General features: G+C 37.3%; 12 protein-coding genes across 12 annotated transcripts; 8 read left to right on the top strand and 4 right to left on the bottom strand.

Moving 5' to 3' along the window:
• Positions 1-91: 91 nt before the first annotated feature.
• Positions 92-1259, top strand: FDP41_013425 (uncharacterized protein; the record flags this gene model as incomplete). The annotated part of the gene is made up of 2 exons (XM_044704054.1): positions 92-734; positions 832-1259. The coding sequence occupies 2 exons, from the start codon at positions 92-94 to the stop codon at positions 1257-1259; spliced, it is 1071 nt and encodes a 356-aa protein (XP_044564924.1).
• A 39-nt stretch (positions 1260-1298) lies between these two features.
• Positions 1299-2107, top strand: FDP41_013424 (uncharacterized protein; the record flags this gene model as incomplete). The annotated part of the gene is made up of 3 exons (XM_044704053.1): positions 1299-1372; positions 1449-1520; positions 1594-2107. The coding sequence occupies 3 exons, from the start codon at positions 1299-1301 to the stop codon at positions 2105-2107; spliced, it is 660 nt and encodes a 219-aa protein (XP_044564923.1).
• Positions 2108-2214: 107 nt separating this feature from the next.
• On the top strand, positions 2215-3168 carry FDP41_013423 (uncharacterized protein; the record flags this gene model as incomplete). The annotated part of the gene is made up of 1 exon (XM_044704052.1): positions 2215-3168. One exon carries the CDS (start codon positions 2215-2217, stop codon positions 3166-3168), a length of 954 nt encoding a protein of 317 aa, XP_044564922.1.
• A 104-nt stretch (positions 3169-3272) lies between these two features.
• On the bottom strand, positions 3273-3620 carry FDP41_013422 (uncharacterized protein; the record flags this gene model as incomplete). The annotated part of the gene is made up of 1 exon (XM_044704051.1): positions 3273-3620. The coding sequence occupies one exon, from the start codon at positions 3618-3620 to the stop codon at positions 3273-3275; it is 348 nt and encodes a 115-aa protein (XP_044564921.1).
• A 79-nt stretch (positions 3621-3699) lies between these two features.
• On the top strand, positions 3700-4137 carry FDP41_013421 (uncharacterized protein; the record flags this gene model as incomplete). The annotated part of the gene is made up of 2 exons (XM_044704050.1): positions 3700-3931; positions 4112-4137. 2 exons carry the CDS (start codon positions 3700-3702, stop codon positions 4135-4137), a joined length of 258 nt encoding a protein of 85 aa, XP_044564920.1.
• A 124-nt stretch (positions 4138-4261) lies between these two features.
• FDP41_013420 (uncharacterized protein) lies at positions 4262-7549 on the bottom strand (the record flags this gene model as incomplete). Its single annotated transcript, XM_044704049.1, has 1 exon — positions 4262-7549. One exon carries the CDS (start codon positions 7547-7549, stop codon positions 4262-4264), a length of 3288 nt encoding a protein of 1095 aa, XP_044564919.1.
• Positions 7550-8192: 643 nt separating this feature from the next.
• Positions 8193-8816, top strand: FDP41_013419 (uncharacterized protein; the record flags this gene model as incomplete). The annotated part of the gene is made up of 1 exon (XM_044704047.1): positions 8193-8816. One exon carries the CDS (start codon positions 8193-8195, stop codon positions 8814-8816), a length of 624 nt encoding a protein of 207 aa, XP_044564918.1.
• A 378-nt stretch (positions 8817-9194) lies between these two features.
• Positions 9195-10040, top strand: FDP41_013418 (uncharacterized protein; the record flags this gene model as incomplete). The annotated part of the gene is made up of 1 exon (XM_044704046.1): positions 9195-10040. The coding sequence occupies one exon, from the start codon at positions 9195-9197 to the stop codon at positions 10038-10040; it is 846 nt and encodes a 281-aa protein (XP_044564917.1).
• A 244-nt stretch (positions 10041-10284) lies between these two features.
• On the bottom strand, positions 10285-10932 carry FDP41_013417 (uncharacterized protein; the record flags this gene model as incomplete). Its single annotated transcript, XM_044704045.1, has 1 exon — positions 10285-10932. The coding sequence occupies one exon, from the start codon at positions 10930-10932 to the stop codon at positions 10285-10287; it is 648 nt and encodes a 215-aa protein (XP_044564916.1).
• A 503-nt stretch (positions 10933-11435) lies between these two features.
• Positions 11436-12174, top strand: FDP41_013416 (uncharacterized protein; the record flags this gene model as incomplete). Its single annotated transcript, XM_044704044.1, has 2 exons — positions 11436-11580; positions 11723-12174. 2 exons carry the CDS (start codon positions 11436-11438, stop codon positions 12172-12174), a joined length of 597 nt encoding a protein of 198 aa, XP_044564915.1.
• A 155-nt stretch (positions 12175-12329) lies between these two features.
• FDP41_013415 (uncharacterized protein) lies at positions 12330-13685 on the bottom strand (the record flags this gene model as incomplete). The annotated part of the gene is made up of 1 exon (XM_044704043.1): positions 12330-13685. The coding sequence occupies one exon, from the start codon at positions 13683-13685 to the stop codon at positions 12330-12332; it is 1356 nt and encodes a 451-aa protein (XP_044564914.1).
• A 416-nt stretch (positions 13686-14101) lies between these two features.
• Positions 14102-14647, top strand: FDP41_013414 (uncharacterized protein; the record flags this gene model as incomplete). The annotated part of the gene is made up of 1 exon (XM_044704042.1): positions 14102-14647. One exon carries the CDS (start codon positions 14102-14104, stop codon positions 14645-14647), a length of 546 nt encoding a protein of 181 aa, XP_044564913.1.
• Between the last annotated feature and the right edge of the window lie 1461 nt (positions 14648-16108).

The raw sequence follows: 16108 nt of genomic DNA, 5'->3' as shown, positions 1-16108 counted from the left end.
ACTCGATACTATATTCCATTTATTGTCATGATGAATTGCCAACACAAAAGAGCATCTAAAGGAGAGATTTTCCAAATTAAAGCCTTAAAAAATGAAAAAACTTACTTCAGTTCTTTGTTGTGTGAGTGGTAACAACAAGGTGTTTGGATCATCAAGAAGGGCTTGTTCCTTTCTGAAAAGCAAGTTAATAACTACTCCATTGAGTCATGATGATAACAACAACAACAACATCAGGAATTTCTCCACTGGCATCCTTTCATCTTTCCACTCCGATCACAGTTATTCCATACAACCACCAGCCACCCAAACACCACCAACATCATCACCCACGAGCGCTAAACCTGCTTCAAATCCTCTTCCAGGCATTAAACACATTATTGTCGTGAGTAGTGGAAAAGGAGGTGTTGGTAAGAGTACCGTAGCGACCAATTTGGCACTTGCTCTCTCCTCCTTCTGCCAAAAATCGGTCGGCTTAATGGATGCAGATATCTATGGTCCGAGCATACACCGAATGATGAATGTGAGTGGAAAGCCTAATATGAATGAAGAAACAAGAAAAATCATTCCAAAATCAAATTATGGAGTGAGAGTGATGAGTATGGGATTTTTAGTGCAAGAAGATGCACCAACCATTTGGAGAGGTCCGATGGTGATGGGTGCTGTGGATCAATTATTGACACAAGTGGAATGGGGTGAATTGGATATTTTGGTCATTGATTTACCTCCTGGAACAGGTGAGTTTCATTTCTTGATGTGGAATGACAGTTATACATTTGCATCACAATAATTGATATCATTGTTCTTATTACTATCATCAAACCTTGACAATAGGAGATGCACAACTTTCAATTTGTCAAAGAGTTCAACTTTCTGGTGCTGTTATTGTAAGCACACCACAAGATATTGCTTTGATTGATGTCAGAAGAGGTGTCAACATGTTCCGAAAATTGTCTGTTCCAATTCTTGGAATTGTTGAAAATATGAGCTATTTTAAGTGCTCGAATTGTGGACATGAAGAACACATTTTCGGTCATCATGGAGCCAGGAAAACTGCAAAAGAAATGGGACTGGAATTCATTGGTGAAATCCCATTGCATACTCAAATTTGTGAAACAAGTGATACTGGAAGACCGGTTGTAATTTCCGATCCTCAAAGTGAAAGGGCTGCAGCGTTCGTGAAAATAGCAAGACGTGTTGTGGACAGATTGGAGAGTGAATCAGGTTCAATTCCGAAAATCATAATTGAAGAAGATCAATAGATCATCTGAAGAAGGCTGTAAAAATCATGATCACAAAAAATGTCTCAACAAGAACAGCCCTATTGTGAAGAAAAGACAAAAGTTATTTGTATTTGTGGATCAACATCTTCGGGGTAGGTTTTGACAATACTGTTTTCAATAGGTGATGAATTTGAAACTATTGATTGGACTCTGCTATTCCTTTGATAGAAAGTCAACATTGGCAAAAGCTCTCAATAAACGGTATGGTGTGGTCTCGGTTTGCCAAGATTTATGCAGAAGGTAGGTTGTGTCTAGCCTCTCTAGAACTTGTGAGTCATTTGGATCCACACATTCTTTTTGGGAATTCATCCAGTAAAACGTTTGATGAAATTAAAGATCCGGAATTGAAAGGTAATATGGAATGCATGGAATCAGTGGATTTCGACAAATTCGAAAAAGAAATCAACAACAAGCTCTCAAACTTTAGAAACAATCGTCTCCTCTTTGCAGAAGGTTATTTGTCTTGTTGTCAACGAGACCTTGTCACTCGATGCTTTGACGCCATCATTTTCTTGGATACCACTGATCGTGAGGTTGCGAAAAAACGAAGATGGAATCGAACGATTACCAAACATCCAAACCGAGGAGATGACTTTAATGAATTTTCACAAAAATTCGACTCTCTCATTTGGAAATATTATGAAAAGTACAGAAATCTGCAAATGGATAATATTGTAAAGAGTGGAAAGGAATTTGTTGTGATTAGTGTTGATAATTTGGCATCCCATGAGGTGCTTGATCGTGCAGTGGAATTTATTGAGCTATTCAAGAAGAATGAGTTGGAAAATATTCGAAACAATGAAAATTATTGTAAACCTCCCTCGTGATACGTCGATGAGGATGAAGCCGTCAAGATGGAAACGAATAAGGGAACTCTTGCCGATGAGTGACAACGAACACTAAGAGGACATTCTCCCTCACACGACAACAAACAATGCACCTTCAAAAACGAAGTGGAAGCAAACACATGGCACAAATTGTCAACCTCTTAAAAATGTCTCTCTTTCAGAAAGGAGATGTAATCATCAGCAAAGAAAAGAATTCATCAGAATCCCCATCCTTTATAATTTCAAAAATTCTTGAAATCGATTCATGGGGTGATGGCTTAAATTATTGTTACCACATGTCCCTGAGAACGAGCAATACAGAACCCCCCGAACGATGGGAGACTCTCCTCGAGGCAAATCCACAATCCATTTACAAATCCTATGATGCACTCACGAAAAAGCTCATGCACTCAGGCGACACCACCACCGATGAAGATGAACCAATTAAGAAACAAATGCAAAACATTTTAGAGAAGGTTCGAAATCAACCATGGACTCATGCACAAAGTGAATATCTCGACAAACATTGCAACATGCTTGTCATGCATTCTCCGTTGAGTTCTGTCATGAGTTTTGATTCGAATGATGAGGATGACAACAACGATGGTGGGAAGGAAATCATTCTGTATGGTCAAGAGCCCATTCAAGAATCGGAGCTCAAAGGATTTCTCACCTACTTGGAACTCACCGATTATTCTCGTTATTTGCTCGTGCTCAATAAGGCGCAGACCTTTGATGAAGTCTTTGACAAGTATTCTGCACTCTTTGATCAAGCATTGAATTGCAGCACTCTTGAAGAAGGAATTGCCCTCTACAAAGAATGTTTGAAAATTCATCCCAAGTTGTTTGAGGCATGGGATAATATTGCCATCAATTATCGGGATTTGCAAAGGTTTGACGAGGCACTGGAAGCCTGTGAAGAAAGTCTTGCTATTGAGCCCAATAATGTAGACACGATCCGATTAGCCATTCATTGTTGTAAGAAATTGGGTTCAGGCTATGAAAAGATGATTGAACAGTTTACTAATCAATTACAAAAAGCCATGTCCGAGCAGGAATGAAAGGTTAATGAGCGATTGGAATAAATGAATTGATGAATGAATGAATTTATAATTTTAAACTGATTGATCAGTTATTTACGGAAATAATTGTTACAGAGAGAGATTCATTTCTTTTCATGATGACGATGAGGAGATTCATGATGATCCATTCTTGTGGATTGGCTCGTATGATGTTCATGGTGTGGGTATTCTTCTTCCGATGGTGCTGATGAATCCTGGTGCTGATGATGATGATTGCTTTCGTTAAATCTCGTGGATTGATCGCAAGGATGATGGTGAACATCTTCTGAATTCATTTCGTGATGGGCGAGATGATGTTGGTCGTGTGGTTGTTGTTGATGTGAATGGTGATGATGATGATGATTAAATCTTGTTCCTTGATCCTCCGATGTACTACTTTCATCGATGAAGTGATGAACCACCTCTGAAAGTTTGTGTTTGAGAGATTCCATTTTTGTTTGATGAATTAATTTCAATATTATTAGGCCTAACAATTTATTTTATTAAATAAAATCATTTCCAATAATAAAAATGTCTTCATTACCTCCATCATCATCATCCAATAATGTGGATCCGACTCAATTTTTACGGAGTGAAATTGTAGGAAAGCCAGTGATTGTAAAATTGAATTCAGGAACGGAATATAGAGGAATTTTAACTTGTTTGGATGGATATATGAATGTAGCACTGGAACAGACAAAAGAATATGTGGATGGTGTTTTAACCGGAAATTATGAGGATGCTTTTATTAGAGGAAATAATGGTATGTTCGTGATGGCGGCATCATGACAGTACAAGAGAAATTGTTATTTAATTTTGGATGAACACGATTATTTCAAAATATAATTAATTTTGAAACATTATTCGTAATATAATTAATTCGGGATATGTTTTACAAAATCATGAACCAAATCATAATTTCGATGAATTCAATCCAATGAAGTTTATTATATTTCCAAACAAGCCTAAGCTAATCACGCTAGATACTCAGCGAGAGGTCAATAAATTAATTATTTATCAAACAAATATCATCACTCTGAAGTGACAGTTTAACTGTTAAAACTGCTCTCAAATTCGTCAAAATTCATTGAATTTATTCATCATCCTCCATGTCATCGTTTTGTTTCAACTTCTTACAGTCTTTGGCTTTCTTTGATTTTCTCTTTCTCTTTTTCGATCCTTCCCCAGATTGTTTCTGTTTCTTTTCTTCATCAGCAGCCATTTGTCTTTCCAAATCACTTCTTGCTCTCTCCGTTCTCGCTTTGCTTAAACGTGCCTTAATGAGATCAATACTTCTTGGATCACCTACAGTGAACAATCGAGAGGATCCACTCTGACTTGTTTTCGTTTGCATGAACACATTTTGTTTCAATAGAGCTGCCAGCTCGTTCTTCATTCTTGCAAGATTTTGTTCTTGCTGTTTAGAGAGTCCTTTCATCTTTGAATCACGATCTCGTTTCAAATCTCTAAAGAAGGTGTCATCTAATTCAATATCCAATGCTTTGGCTTGTTTTGTGAACCAATCTTGTTCTTGTGTTTTGGCTGCTTTCTTTTCTTCAAGCTTTACAATTTCAATGGCAAGACGAATACGCTTACGTAAAACTTCAAGCAAGTCTGGGTTTGAAATTGGGAATGTTGGTAATCCAGATTCTTCTCTGTTTGTGTCACGAAGAATATGGAAATATTGTTTACGTTCCTCTGGAGCAACAATTGCTAAACTGAAACCTTGTTTACCTGCACGTCCTGAACGGCCACACCGATGAATGTATGTCTTGGTATCAGCAGGTAAATTAAAGTGAACCACATTTTCCACATCTGGAATATCAATACCTCGAGCAAACACATCGGTAGTGATGAGAATACAATTTTCTAGTTTCTTGAATTTTTCCAAATTTTTAAATCTTGCTTGTTGATCCATCTTACCATGCAGCGAAACAATACTCGCTTTGTTTTCACTTGCATTTGGTCCCTTAATAAATAATTCCTTCAAAACATTTCCAATAAATCTCACTGCCTTAATATTATTGGTGAAAACTACCGTACGTCCAGAATAGAGTGTGATAAAGTAGTACAGGTACAAGACTTTGTCTTCTCTTGTGCTTTCAATGTGAGCTTCTTGCAGAGTGTGAGCAAGGAGATTGGACGTGGTGAGATCTACAATGAGTGGATTTTGCATGTCCAGGATGGCCAATATCTTTTGAATAATCTTTTGAATTTTGCTTTCCTTCTTCTTTTTCTTCTTTTGTTTGTCAACCTTATGTTCTGCGGAAGTTGCTTCTTCATGTGGTTGCTGTTCTTCTTCTTCGTCTTCTTCGTCCAGTGTAGACGTGTAGTTGTCGGCATCGGTTTGAAGCTTTGTTTGTTCTTCTTGTGACATGGCTTGAAGTTTTTGTTTCCATTTGTCATCAATGAATGTGAGAGTGGCTGATGAGATAAACTTTCGAAGTGAGGGAACTTCTTCTGGTGAAATATTTGCCTGTTGGCTTCTCTTGAATCGTTCTACAGTGATATATCTCAAAATGGATTGCAATTCGAAAAAGTGAGCATCAGCAACCATTCTATCGGCTTCATCAATTACCAAAAATCGAAGACCGAGAATGGAGTTGGAAGCAAACATTCCCTTGTCAATATAATACCAATATCTTCCAGGAGTGGCTACAATAATATCTGGTTTCAACATATGAATTTCTCTGATTTGTTTCTCTTCGTTTAGACCTCCGAGCAAGCTCACTACCTTAATAGGGGTATTTCTAATCACTGCTTGGATGTGAGTAGACACTTGGACTGCTAATTCTCTGGTTGGTAACAAAATGAGAGATTTCAGTCTAAACATGTCCTTTTTCACGTCACGTAGCATTTTCTTTCGCTTGTTATTAACACCAATTTCGTTAAGATCAACACCGTCGACTGCTGTGTGTGTGGAGGAAGTATCTTCAAATGTTGAAAGAGTATCTCCACCTTTTTCTTTCAATCGAAGTAACTCTTCAATTATTGGAAGAGCAAATGCTAGAGTTTTACCAGACCCTGTCTCTGCTGCTGCTAAAACATCAGCCTTCTCTGTCAAGGCCTTTGGAATGGATGCCTCTTGAATGGGCGTTGGTGTGTAAAAACCCAATCGATATAAATTACGAATAATTTGTTCGTGAAGCATGAATTGTGAATCAAAATTCCATGCCTTCATCTTTTCGTTCAGCTCGTCTAAGGAAATGGAATCAGCATCTTCATTTACAACTTTTAGGTCAGCTGCCTTTTCCTTCTTTTTCTTTTCCGGTTCCGTCTTGGTTTCTTGAGATTTTGATTGTTTTGGTTGCTCTTCGTTTGAAGCTGTCACTGTTTCTTCAGACTCTTCAACAGCGTTGGATTCTGGTGCATCTTCCTCTAGTGAATCTCCTTCTAGTTTATCGTTTGAAGTAGAGCTGTCACTTTGGCCAGATGCAGCCGCAGCAGCTAACTTCTTTTCCTGAGCTTTCTTCTTTCGCTCTCTCTTCTTTCTATTTCGTTCCTTTCTTATTTCCTCAGGTGTTCTACTTTGGTTTGCTTCCGTTGTTTTTGTATCTGTGGTGGCTTTTTCTTCTTGATGATCTTCATTGTTTTCTTTCTTTGTTGCTGAAGCAGTAGTAGTGAATTTATCAAAATCGTCTCCGTAAAGTTTTCTCATGATTTCTTGGTAACTCTCGTCATTGGCGTCCATCACTTCAAGCGAATATAAACCCTCACATGCAAAAACATCTTCATCGGCTAAATTAACTTTTTTCCAAGCACCTTTTTGTTTCTTTTCCATTTCTGCCAATTCACTTTCTGTCCATTCATTTTCATCTTTGCTTGATTTTGTGTTTTCAGAAGAAGATTGTGGAATAACCTCATCGTCATGTTCCATTTCATCAGTTTCCTCAACTTCTTGCATTTCAGAAATTTCTTCTTCTTGTTGTTGTTTTGATTGCTTTTCCTTCTTTTGTCTCTTGTTTTTCTTGAGGTCTTTCACTTGGATTTCTTCATCGCTACTATCACTGTTTGTGGAAAACACCAAGTGTTTGGCCAATTCGTCCTCACTATCATTTTCACCAGCCAGTTCAAAAACACTACTCTCCTTATTACCATTCTTCTTTTCTACTTGTCCATAGATGGATGGATCAAATTTATATCCCATAGACATTTCATCATCGGAAGAATCCTCATTCATATAACTGAAAAACGATTCATCAAAATCCTCCTCCATCCCATCCTCCGAGGAATTTCTTTTTTCCCCTCCTCCTGTGCTACCACTACTACTACTCGCAACAACAGAATGCTTCATTCCAACAACAGTCTTGTTCTTACTGGTTGCTGCTGTTGCTGCTGCTTGGAGTTGTTTGCGTAATTTCGCTTTAACGTTTTGGCTCATTTTTTTTCTTGAATTTTGAAGGACAGGTCATACACGACAATGGGAAAGTTCTTCCCTCGTTGTTTTCAATTGCAATTTGAGACCATCCATGTCGAAACTCTTTCCGAACACAAGTAAGATATTGCACAGTGCAGAAGAAGGAGGAGCATTTACTGACATTTTCATTCACACTTTGTCTCATTAAGCAATACACACACTTTCATGACGATTCTTGGACAAGAGGTTGAAGCAATTTCACAAAATTATTGTTTACTTTGGTGTTTCAATAGTAACCAACTAACTGGTAACAAGAAGGTCATGCTGAACTCCGCCAAAAGGATTCATTGGATTGGTGTCGGAGTCCTAGGACATGACCATCTCTGCCTTAGGTCAAGCAAGAGTCGAGAATGATCCACCTCTTAAAAAAAAATTCAGGGATGGGTTTATTCGATGATAAACGTTGTTCGATGGTTTTATGTACATTATTTAAAAGCCGAACGTAAGATACGTAGTGACTTCCTAGCAGGCACCCCGGAAGTAAAGGTGTTTAAACTGCTCACGATAACAGCAGCAACCCCTGGGATTCGAACGCTGGACCAGTTGGCTGCCACAGTTCCAGAAAAACCACTCGGCCATATGCGGGCATCTAAAATCATTGAAAAAAATGTCTCCACCATCACCGCACAATCACCACTCCTGTCACATACCCGATGAAAAGAAACCCATCTCCGAAGAGACCTATCAACGTCTTCTTTCAGAAATTGAGAGTATTGTGAGTGGAGAGAGAAATCTTGTGGCCAATCTCGCCAATTGTGCCTCTCTTTTTTATCATACTTTGAGAGAGGAATTTCATCATCCCATCAATTGGTTTGGTTTCTATCTCATTGATCAGAAGAAGAATTCTGAACCATCTTCACAACAAGATGAATTAGTATTGGGTCCATTTCATGGTAAACTCGCCTGTACTCGAATTAAATTTGGAAAAGGTGTGTGTGGAACTTGTATTGTTTCAAAACAAATCATTGTGGTCAAGAATGTTCATGAATTTTCAGGACATATTGCATGTGACAGTGCATCAAATTCTGAAATTTGTGTTCCCCTAAAATTGACAAGAAAGGTCACAACAGAAAGTGGTTTCTCGTCAGAAAAGAAAGAAGAAGAGGAGAACGAGGATTTGATTGGATTGATTGATGTCGATTCAACAGCTTTGGATCAATTCTCAATGGAAGTGGATGGAAAGTATTTGAAACAGTTGGCCACAATTTTAATGAAAGCGAGTGATTATTGAGAGGAGTATTTTGAAACATTCTGGGGAATAGTTATGATTCTTCAAGATGGAAATTGTTGTGGTCTACTACGAAAAAGGAAATTGGATTCAAGGTTCACCATAAGATCTTTACAAAACATTTAAAAAATGACTTTAAAAAATATCCATCTGAAACAAGTGAAGCGTATTGTTTGGAAACCTTGTTGTTGTGATCATCATCATCATCATCGATACTATCATTATTGGTCAGTGTTCACTCCACTCCGAGAAAAAGGAAATTATTTTACGACTTGGAGATTTTTGCAAGAAGAATTATACCCTCGTAGTAGAAATTTTCATATTATTATTCATTATCATCACGAAGGCTATTCATCATCATCAATAATATTACCAACAAACATGAGTTCATCATCATCAACACCAAACAGTAACAATACTAATAGTTATAGAGGAGGTGGAAGAGGTGGCGGAGGCTCCAGAGGAGGCTCCAGAGGAGGTGGAAGAGGTGGAGGAAGAGGAGGTTACCACAAAAATTCATCATCCAATAATAATGACTCCAGACCCACTCACTTCTTTGCTGTGAAAATTAACTCGACATCTATTTTGGATGATCTCATGAATTGGCAAGCCTCAGCATTACTTGAACACAAGAATAGAGTGCAAACATCAACACAACAGTTTGATTTGGAAGATTATCTCATTGAACGTGAAAAGATGCATTTCACCATGTTTGTCCTGACCCTTGATACACAGGATGATCTGAATAATTGCATTCAAATATTTAAAAGTTGTCAAGAGGAATTGAAGAAGATTATGCAAACTAATTTGGAACAATTACCTTTCACTTTCAAGTTGTCTGGAGTACATACCTTTGAGGATAAAGAATTCAAGAAGGGAAGAGTGATTTTTTCAGAGCCAGCTTTCACTCATCAGAATGGGCAGAAAACCTTTTTGGATTTATCGAATTGTATTTATCAAAAACTCAAGGAAAATCACATCAAAGTTGACGCTTCGATCAATACTCAAATCCACTGTACATTAGCAAAGACAAGCAAGTCGAAAAAGAAAAATTCACCAAAAGCCTTCCCAGAATATTTGTATCGTCACAAATGTGACACTGTGTTTGGAGAGACAGACACCGATCAAGGCATTGAGACAATAGGAGAAATTTTGTTGTGTCGAATGAAAGGACCAAATGGTAGTGATGGATTCTATCATGTTGAAGAGAGAGTATCTTTGATTTAATTTTGTTTTGTCATGCAAAAATATGAAGTTGTATCAGTTTTGTTGTTACGGTTTTGTCTTTATCTAGATCTTTCTGTTGTATATACTTTGATTAAATTATCGCGATGTACAATGTTAAATAATGATAGATCAAATTATTAATTGCTGTGTAAAATGTTTTCTTGGTCTTTGTAAATGTATTTCAATTTCTGAATCAAATAATAAATAGTTTTATTTACACAAACGTATTTTGATTGCTGCTTATTCAGAGTTCCTCAATGAGTTCAGCATCATCCTCCTCGTCCTCATCTTTGATATAAAAATCTTCATCTTCATCCTCCACTGCAGAAGACCAATTTACATTCCTATCTGTCAATGGATACAACTTGACGCCCCACAAATCTTCCACAGCCTTTCCAAGCACCTCATGCTGGATGGTTTTCTTTCTCTTGTGTACCGTGACAATCGCTGCCCTTTTCAATACCATACCCAAATTATCATCAATCAACTTCCTAGCTTCTTCCAAATGATCCTTTGCGAGGCGAGTAATTCCAACCATTCGTGCACATCTCTTTATGGAAGACGCCTTGATCTTTTGATTCTCCAAATCATCATCATCTTTTCTTGATGCTTCTCTCTTTGTCGTTTTAGATGGCTTCTTGATTCGGGAGTCTTTATAGGACGAAGAAGGCTCTGCCTTGAGTTCTTTAGAGGAGGATCGTTCCTTCTTTGTGGAGGAGGAGTGTTGTGGAGTGGTGATCAAAGGGGTTTGACTACTACTACTACTGCTCGATCTTCTTGGAGTAACGGTTTCAATCTTTGCTCCGATGGAGGAAGAAGAAGAACGAGGAGTCTTTTGAGCCATTCTGGTTTTTATGGGAGTGGAAGAAGTAGATACTTTCTTGGGGGGCATGGGTTTCTCGGATGATGATCTATATGGTGATGGGTTCTTGATGTTGAAAAATAGGAATATGTTGATGAGGATGGTAATATATGATTTATGTTTTTCTAGAATAATTCTAGATGACGTATGTATGAAATATTATTATAATGTTGTGTATAATCAATTAATAAATATAATGAATAGAGAATAGAAAAGGTGGTTGATTTGTGAACATCAACAACGTGGTAGTTATGTTTTTTTGATGTTTTTTCAAAAACGAGCAATTTAAATCTTTGAATCCACACACGCGTTTGTTCCATGCAAAATGTTGCACCAAATTTTTTTGAATTTCGAGAGGACGCAAGAAGTGGTTTGCACAAAAAATCGCGCCACTTTCGGTTTACGGTTTCAAGCGTTTTCCAATTTTAAAAAAATCAACTCTTATCAACAACGCAATACATCTCTTTTGTTTTATTATAAATACAGGAAGAAGTCATCATTGTCTTCAAAGTATTGTACATATCATCATTGACATGCCCGGAACAAAAGCAACAACAGGAAAGTCGTGGGAAGATAAATTTGATGCGGTAGCTCTGAATTCGATTTATACAGAAACATTCAAAAAGGAACAACATAATTATAAATTGAAGGAGGAATATACGACACATCCCGGCAGAAGTAGGTTTTACAAATTAGGAGTTTAAAAATTATAAAATTCATTGAAAATTAACTTCTGAACGTGATGTAATTAATAATCATAATAATTTCGAAATTCTCATTATCAATTCGGAAATTTTCTGTGATGAATTTATTTTCCTAGTTGACGTGGTCACAGATAAACCCAATAAGAGAGGAAAACATTTTTTAGATAAGGATCAAGCTCTCATTGAGAGCATCATTTCGCGACTCACCCCAGAGCAAGTCGAGAAATTTGAGCAGACCGTTGGTGAGCCTGTCAATACTCTACTTTCAAAGAGTCAAAAGCCAACCACACCGGAGAAGGAAGAAATGCTCAGAACTGCTCGTGAGCAAGACCGTTTGTTTTTAGAGACCAGAGAAAACCTTTCCAAAAAACCAACAGAACGATTTTCCAAGCCACAAACAAGTGCTCAAACAGTAGGATGGTTCCATCAGCAAGATACATCTCTGCGAACCACTCATTCTCACAAGCCAAAAAAGAGTTGTGAGGAGACATTATTTGCCAATCATCTTGTACAATTCAAAGCAAATATTAGAGAAACTTCAAAGGGATCTGCTCCTCAAAAGAAATAATTTAAATTTTTTGAATGTAAATAAAGTTGGTGCGTTCTATCTAATCCCATGTGTTTGTTTAAGTATGAATATCCTACTTTTGACGTCAATATTCAAAATAACTCTAGAGTAAAATTTGTCTAAACTATTCTCGGATAATAAACCCGGTTTCCGCATTACTTTTTCATAATCTTATTTCTTGAAATCTCTTCGTACCAATCCAATTTCATGTTTGCAGCACCTCTAGCCTCATGATTAAATGGACCTGGAAGAGGTCCATAATATTTCAAAACAATTTGTTGAAATAATTGTTTTTGAAAATTGTCAAATTGTGACGGTAATACCGAGGTAAGTCCTTCCATATTCTTGAACAGTAATTGTGAAATGTTGTTGAACCATTTCACTCCAATTCGAACATGATCCTCTTCTTCATGACATATTGTCCTTACAATATTGCATGAGATCATGTCACCACATCCAATCATTTTGGAAATGAGTCGATCACCAGAGTCAAGGCCTCTACCCTCCAGCACACAATTACCGATAACTACTCGCTCGAGAAGCGAATATTGAGTATCTCGAGCCAAATTCCATATAGCCTTATGACTTGTCACCGCACCGTAGGAACTGCCTAGTACATTCAATCTCTCTGAAAGCTCTTTAAAGTGTCTCGCCTCATCTTTTGCAATTTTTATAAAATCATTCATAAATTCAAAAAGATTGAGCTGATGTGTTTCATGATCATGTATATCATTATTCGATTCACTATATAATACACTCTCCTTAATTGGATTAAGTAAACACATAATCAAGGTATGCCAACATAAATCAATGGCATTTAGCTCGATATGAGCCATGTTGTGCAGTAAAAATATGGGAAGACTAACTCCAGCTTGTTTGTAGCTTGTTGGAATTTGTTTCATGTCCTCAATCAAAAGTGGTTTTTCAGGCCGACCAGGCATGTAGTGATCTCCACAGAATTCATTCAAATATTTCTTCCTTAACTCTGACACTTGTTTTTCAAATTCATCTTCATCAGTTGTATTGATTAAGGATCTTTCCTCCTGGATTCTTAGACCTTCATGATCTCTGTTGGAAGGTAAAAAACGAGCCTGATGAGTCAGAGAGACTTTTTCTTCGGCATTGGAAGATGACAAAATTCTCATTCCAATCTCAAGAGTGTCCAATAACTGTTGCCTTCTTGATGTATCAAACACAAACTGAATATTACGGTCATTTACTTCACGAATCATTGTATAAATATCCCGATAATCAAACGAGAATTTAATATTTAAATCATCAGAAAAAGTGATATTATTTTCAGCAGTTCCTTGATGGGGATGATGAGATGAAAATTCTCGGGTGCTCATCAAATCGGAAAAAACACTTCCAAGATGCATGCGCTTCCATAATACTCCACAAGGTTGTTGCTTCTTCCTCAATGTGTGAGTACATGAAAATGATGATGACTGAAGCAATACATGAGGAAGGTTGAGTGTGTGGACACAGTGATGTCTAGAAAATCGTTTCATTTTTTTTTGTATCCTTGTTCAAAGTTCGTGTTCAATGAAAGAGGTGGACGTCCTTTGTTGTTGAATTCTTCACCCGGTCGTGCATTTTGTGAATTGTGTCCCTTAGCAAGAACAATCACTAATGTTAATGAACTTGAATAAACAACGACAAAATGTCATCCAATAGTGTGTTTGACCTTCATGGAAACTGTAGTGAGCGAGTGTCGTTGTAAATTCCAAGTTCATCGCCCACCAACGAAAAGAAACGCTCCCTCAAAGTGAGAGACATCGATCTGTAACACTCTTTGATGTGATTCTTCATATTGTAAAGTGTAGTTCAGTCCTTTTGAACCTTCCTCGCTTTAAAAAGACCTGTCACTTTCTTTGAAACTTTTCACCATCAAAAAAAACATCTTCAAACAATATTCAACAAAACAATGATCACTGTTCCACACATTGTTGATCTCAACCTCACTGGCCAATGGAGAGAAAATGGTGGCAGAGTCTGGCACTGCACTCAAAACGGACATCATTTCACATGGACTCAAGAAGGCACCGGAAGAGTTGCCACTGGTATTGCTGTTCCAAAGGTGAACTCATCTGATTTTGCTGTCGTTTTGACTTTTGACAATTCTGTGCATTGGTTGTTGAAACCATCTCCAGATCATAATCAATTGCACGGACCAAGTGATACTTTCACAAGAGTTCATCCATTGGTTGCTGAAGCTCCATTCGGTGGCTATCAAGAAAAGAGTGGAAAGATTTGGCAAGTGACAGCGTCAAGTCCATCCTCCTTCGTTTTGCACAATCAACAAGATGGAAGAAATGCTGACGGTTACTTCTCAAGAGATCCAACCAATGGAATGTACACTGTTTTTATCAACTTCCATAACAATGGTCAAGATCACTTGTTGAAGATTGTCACGAACAGTTTGGCTTCCTTGCCATTGAGCAACGGTGATGTTTTTACAAAGATTTATTAACCCTTCCGCCTATCGAAAAATAAAAATTGAAAAAGTTCCCCCAGTATTTCAATCATTTATTATCTGTATGTATACTGTGAAAGAAAGATGCGATATCTGGGGCGGTGCATGAACGAGAAGAATTCTGGGTAAAATATCGATTCTCCAAATTCAGCACAAGTTCTGACAAGAACAACAAGTGGAATCCAGGAATTCCATCTCCAACAGGGCAGCATTCTCCAATGGTCGTTAGTGGTTGACACCACCGCACAAAACTATAATCACACTAAGGGAGCACATTTACAATTGATCAATATCGATCTCATGCACTCAATGAACTGTTTTCATCTCGTCACATATTGACTTGAATCAAGAGCAACTCGATGGAAACGGTTATGCTACTGCTCAAGGTTTAACGCTTTCACAATAACACCCTACTGATCCAGTAGGCAGGTTACTGGATTCAACTTTACTTTGTTGCATGTTGTTAATGGGCATCCTGGATAGGGAACGTAATTAAATTTTAGTAATAAATAAATTTGGGGTCATGATAGGCAGTAAAGCAATGTAAATGGAGATAGCATCCACATCCCATGCATTTGTATCCACATCTCGAAGAAGAGTCTTTACAATGAGAGCATAATTGATACCGTTCCAACTTTTTGAGTTTCATGGGGAAGTGAGTTGTTCTGGTGAAATAAGGGTTACAAAAGGTCACAGTTTGAGCAAGGCTGTGCTTGAAGTAGTAGCAAAGAGTTAAACCTGGGAATTAATGTGATGCTTAAATATGATATACTGGTTGACAAACGAAGTCTTCATCATCTGCAATAAATGGACAGTTTTCCAGTTTTTGTTTCTAAAAGGAGGATGAGTGCAATGCAAGAAAATTCAAGATTTGTCAACACATCCCATTGATTTGTTATACATTTCTTGAACGTATGGTTTGTTTTTGATTAATTGACTGCTTCCTAAATTTGTCAAAAAATTAACTCGTTTGTTGTCATTAATTGACAATACCACTAAAGTTCTCCTTATTTACAGCATGGATCCATTTTCTAGTTTTGCTACCAGGGAGTTTTTTCTGCAATCCTTCTGAGAATAGATAAGAAGGACGATTGTTACGGACAGTCATAACAAATATCCATCCATGATTCACCAATTCTCTCGCAAGATCTAATGATCCTTAATAATTGTCGATTCCTAAAACATGATTTTCTGGTGAAACATGTTTAACTAAATCTAAAACAATGGGCACTTTAAATAACAATTCATTCAAATAATTATTGTTTTAACTTTTCATGGCTCCTATCACTGACTCTTGATTTTCAATCTATGGATTTGAGAGATTTGTATCGCCGGTGGCTTTACAATGAGTGTTGTTTGTGCTTGCGTTCTTTTATGGTCTTTCGACCCAATTTATTTAATTTGACCATGAATGATACATTACTTTTTTTGGATTCATGGGTTTATTTTGCAAATCCA

This window comes from Naegleria fowleri (assembly GCF_008403515.1).
Source record: "Naegleria fowleri strain ATCC 30894 chromosome Unknown tig19, whole genome shotgun sequence".
NCBI classification, from domain to species: domain Eukaryota; phylum Heterolobosea; class Eutetramitea; order Acrasida; family Naegleriidae; genus Naegleria; species Naegleria fowleri.
This window is presented reverse-complemented; position numbering and strand designations above follow the sequence as displayed.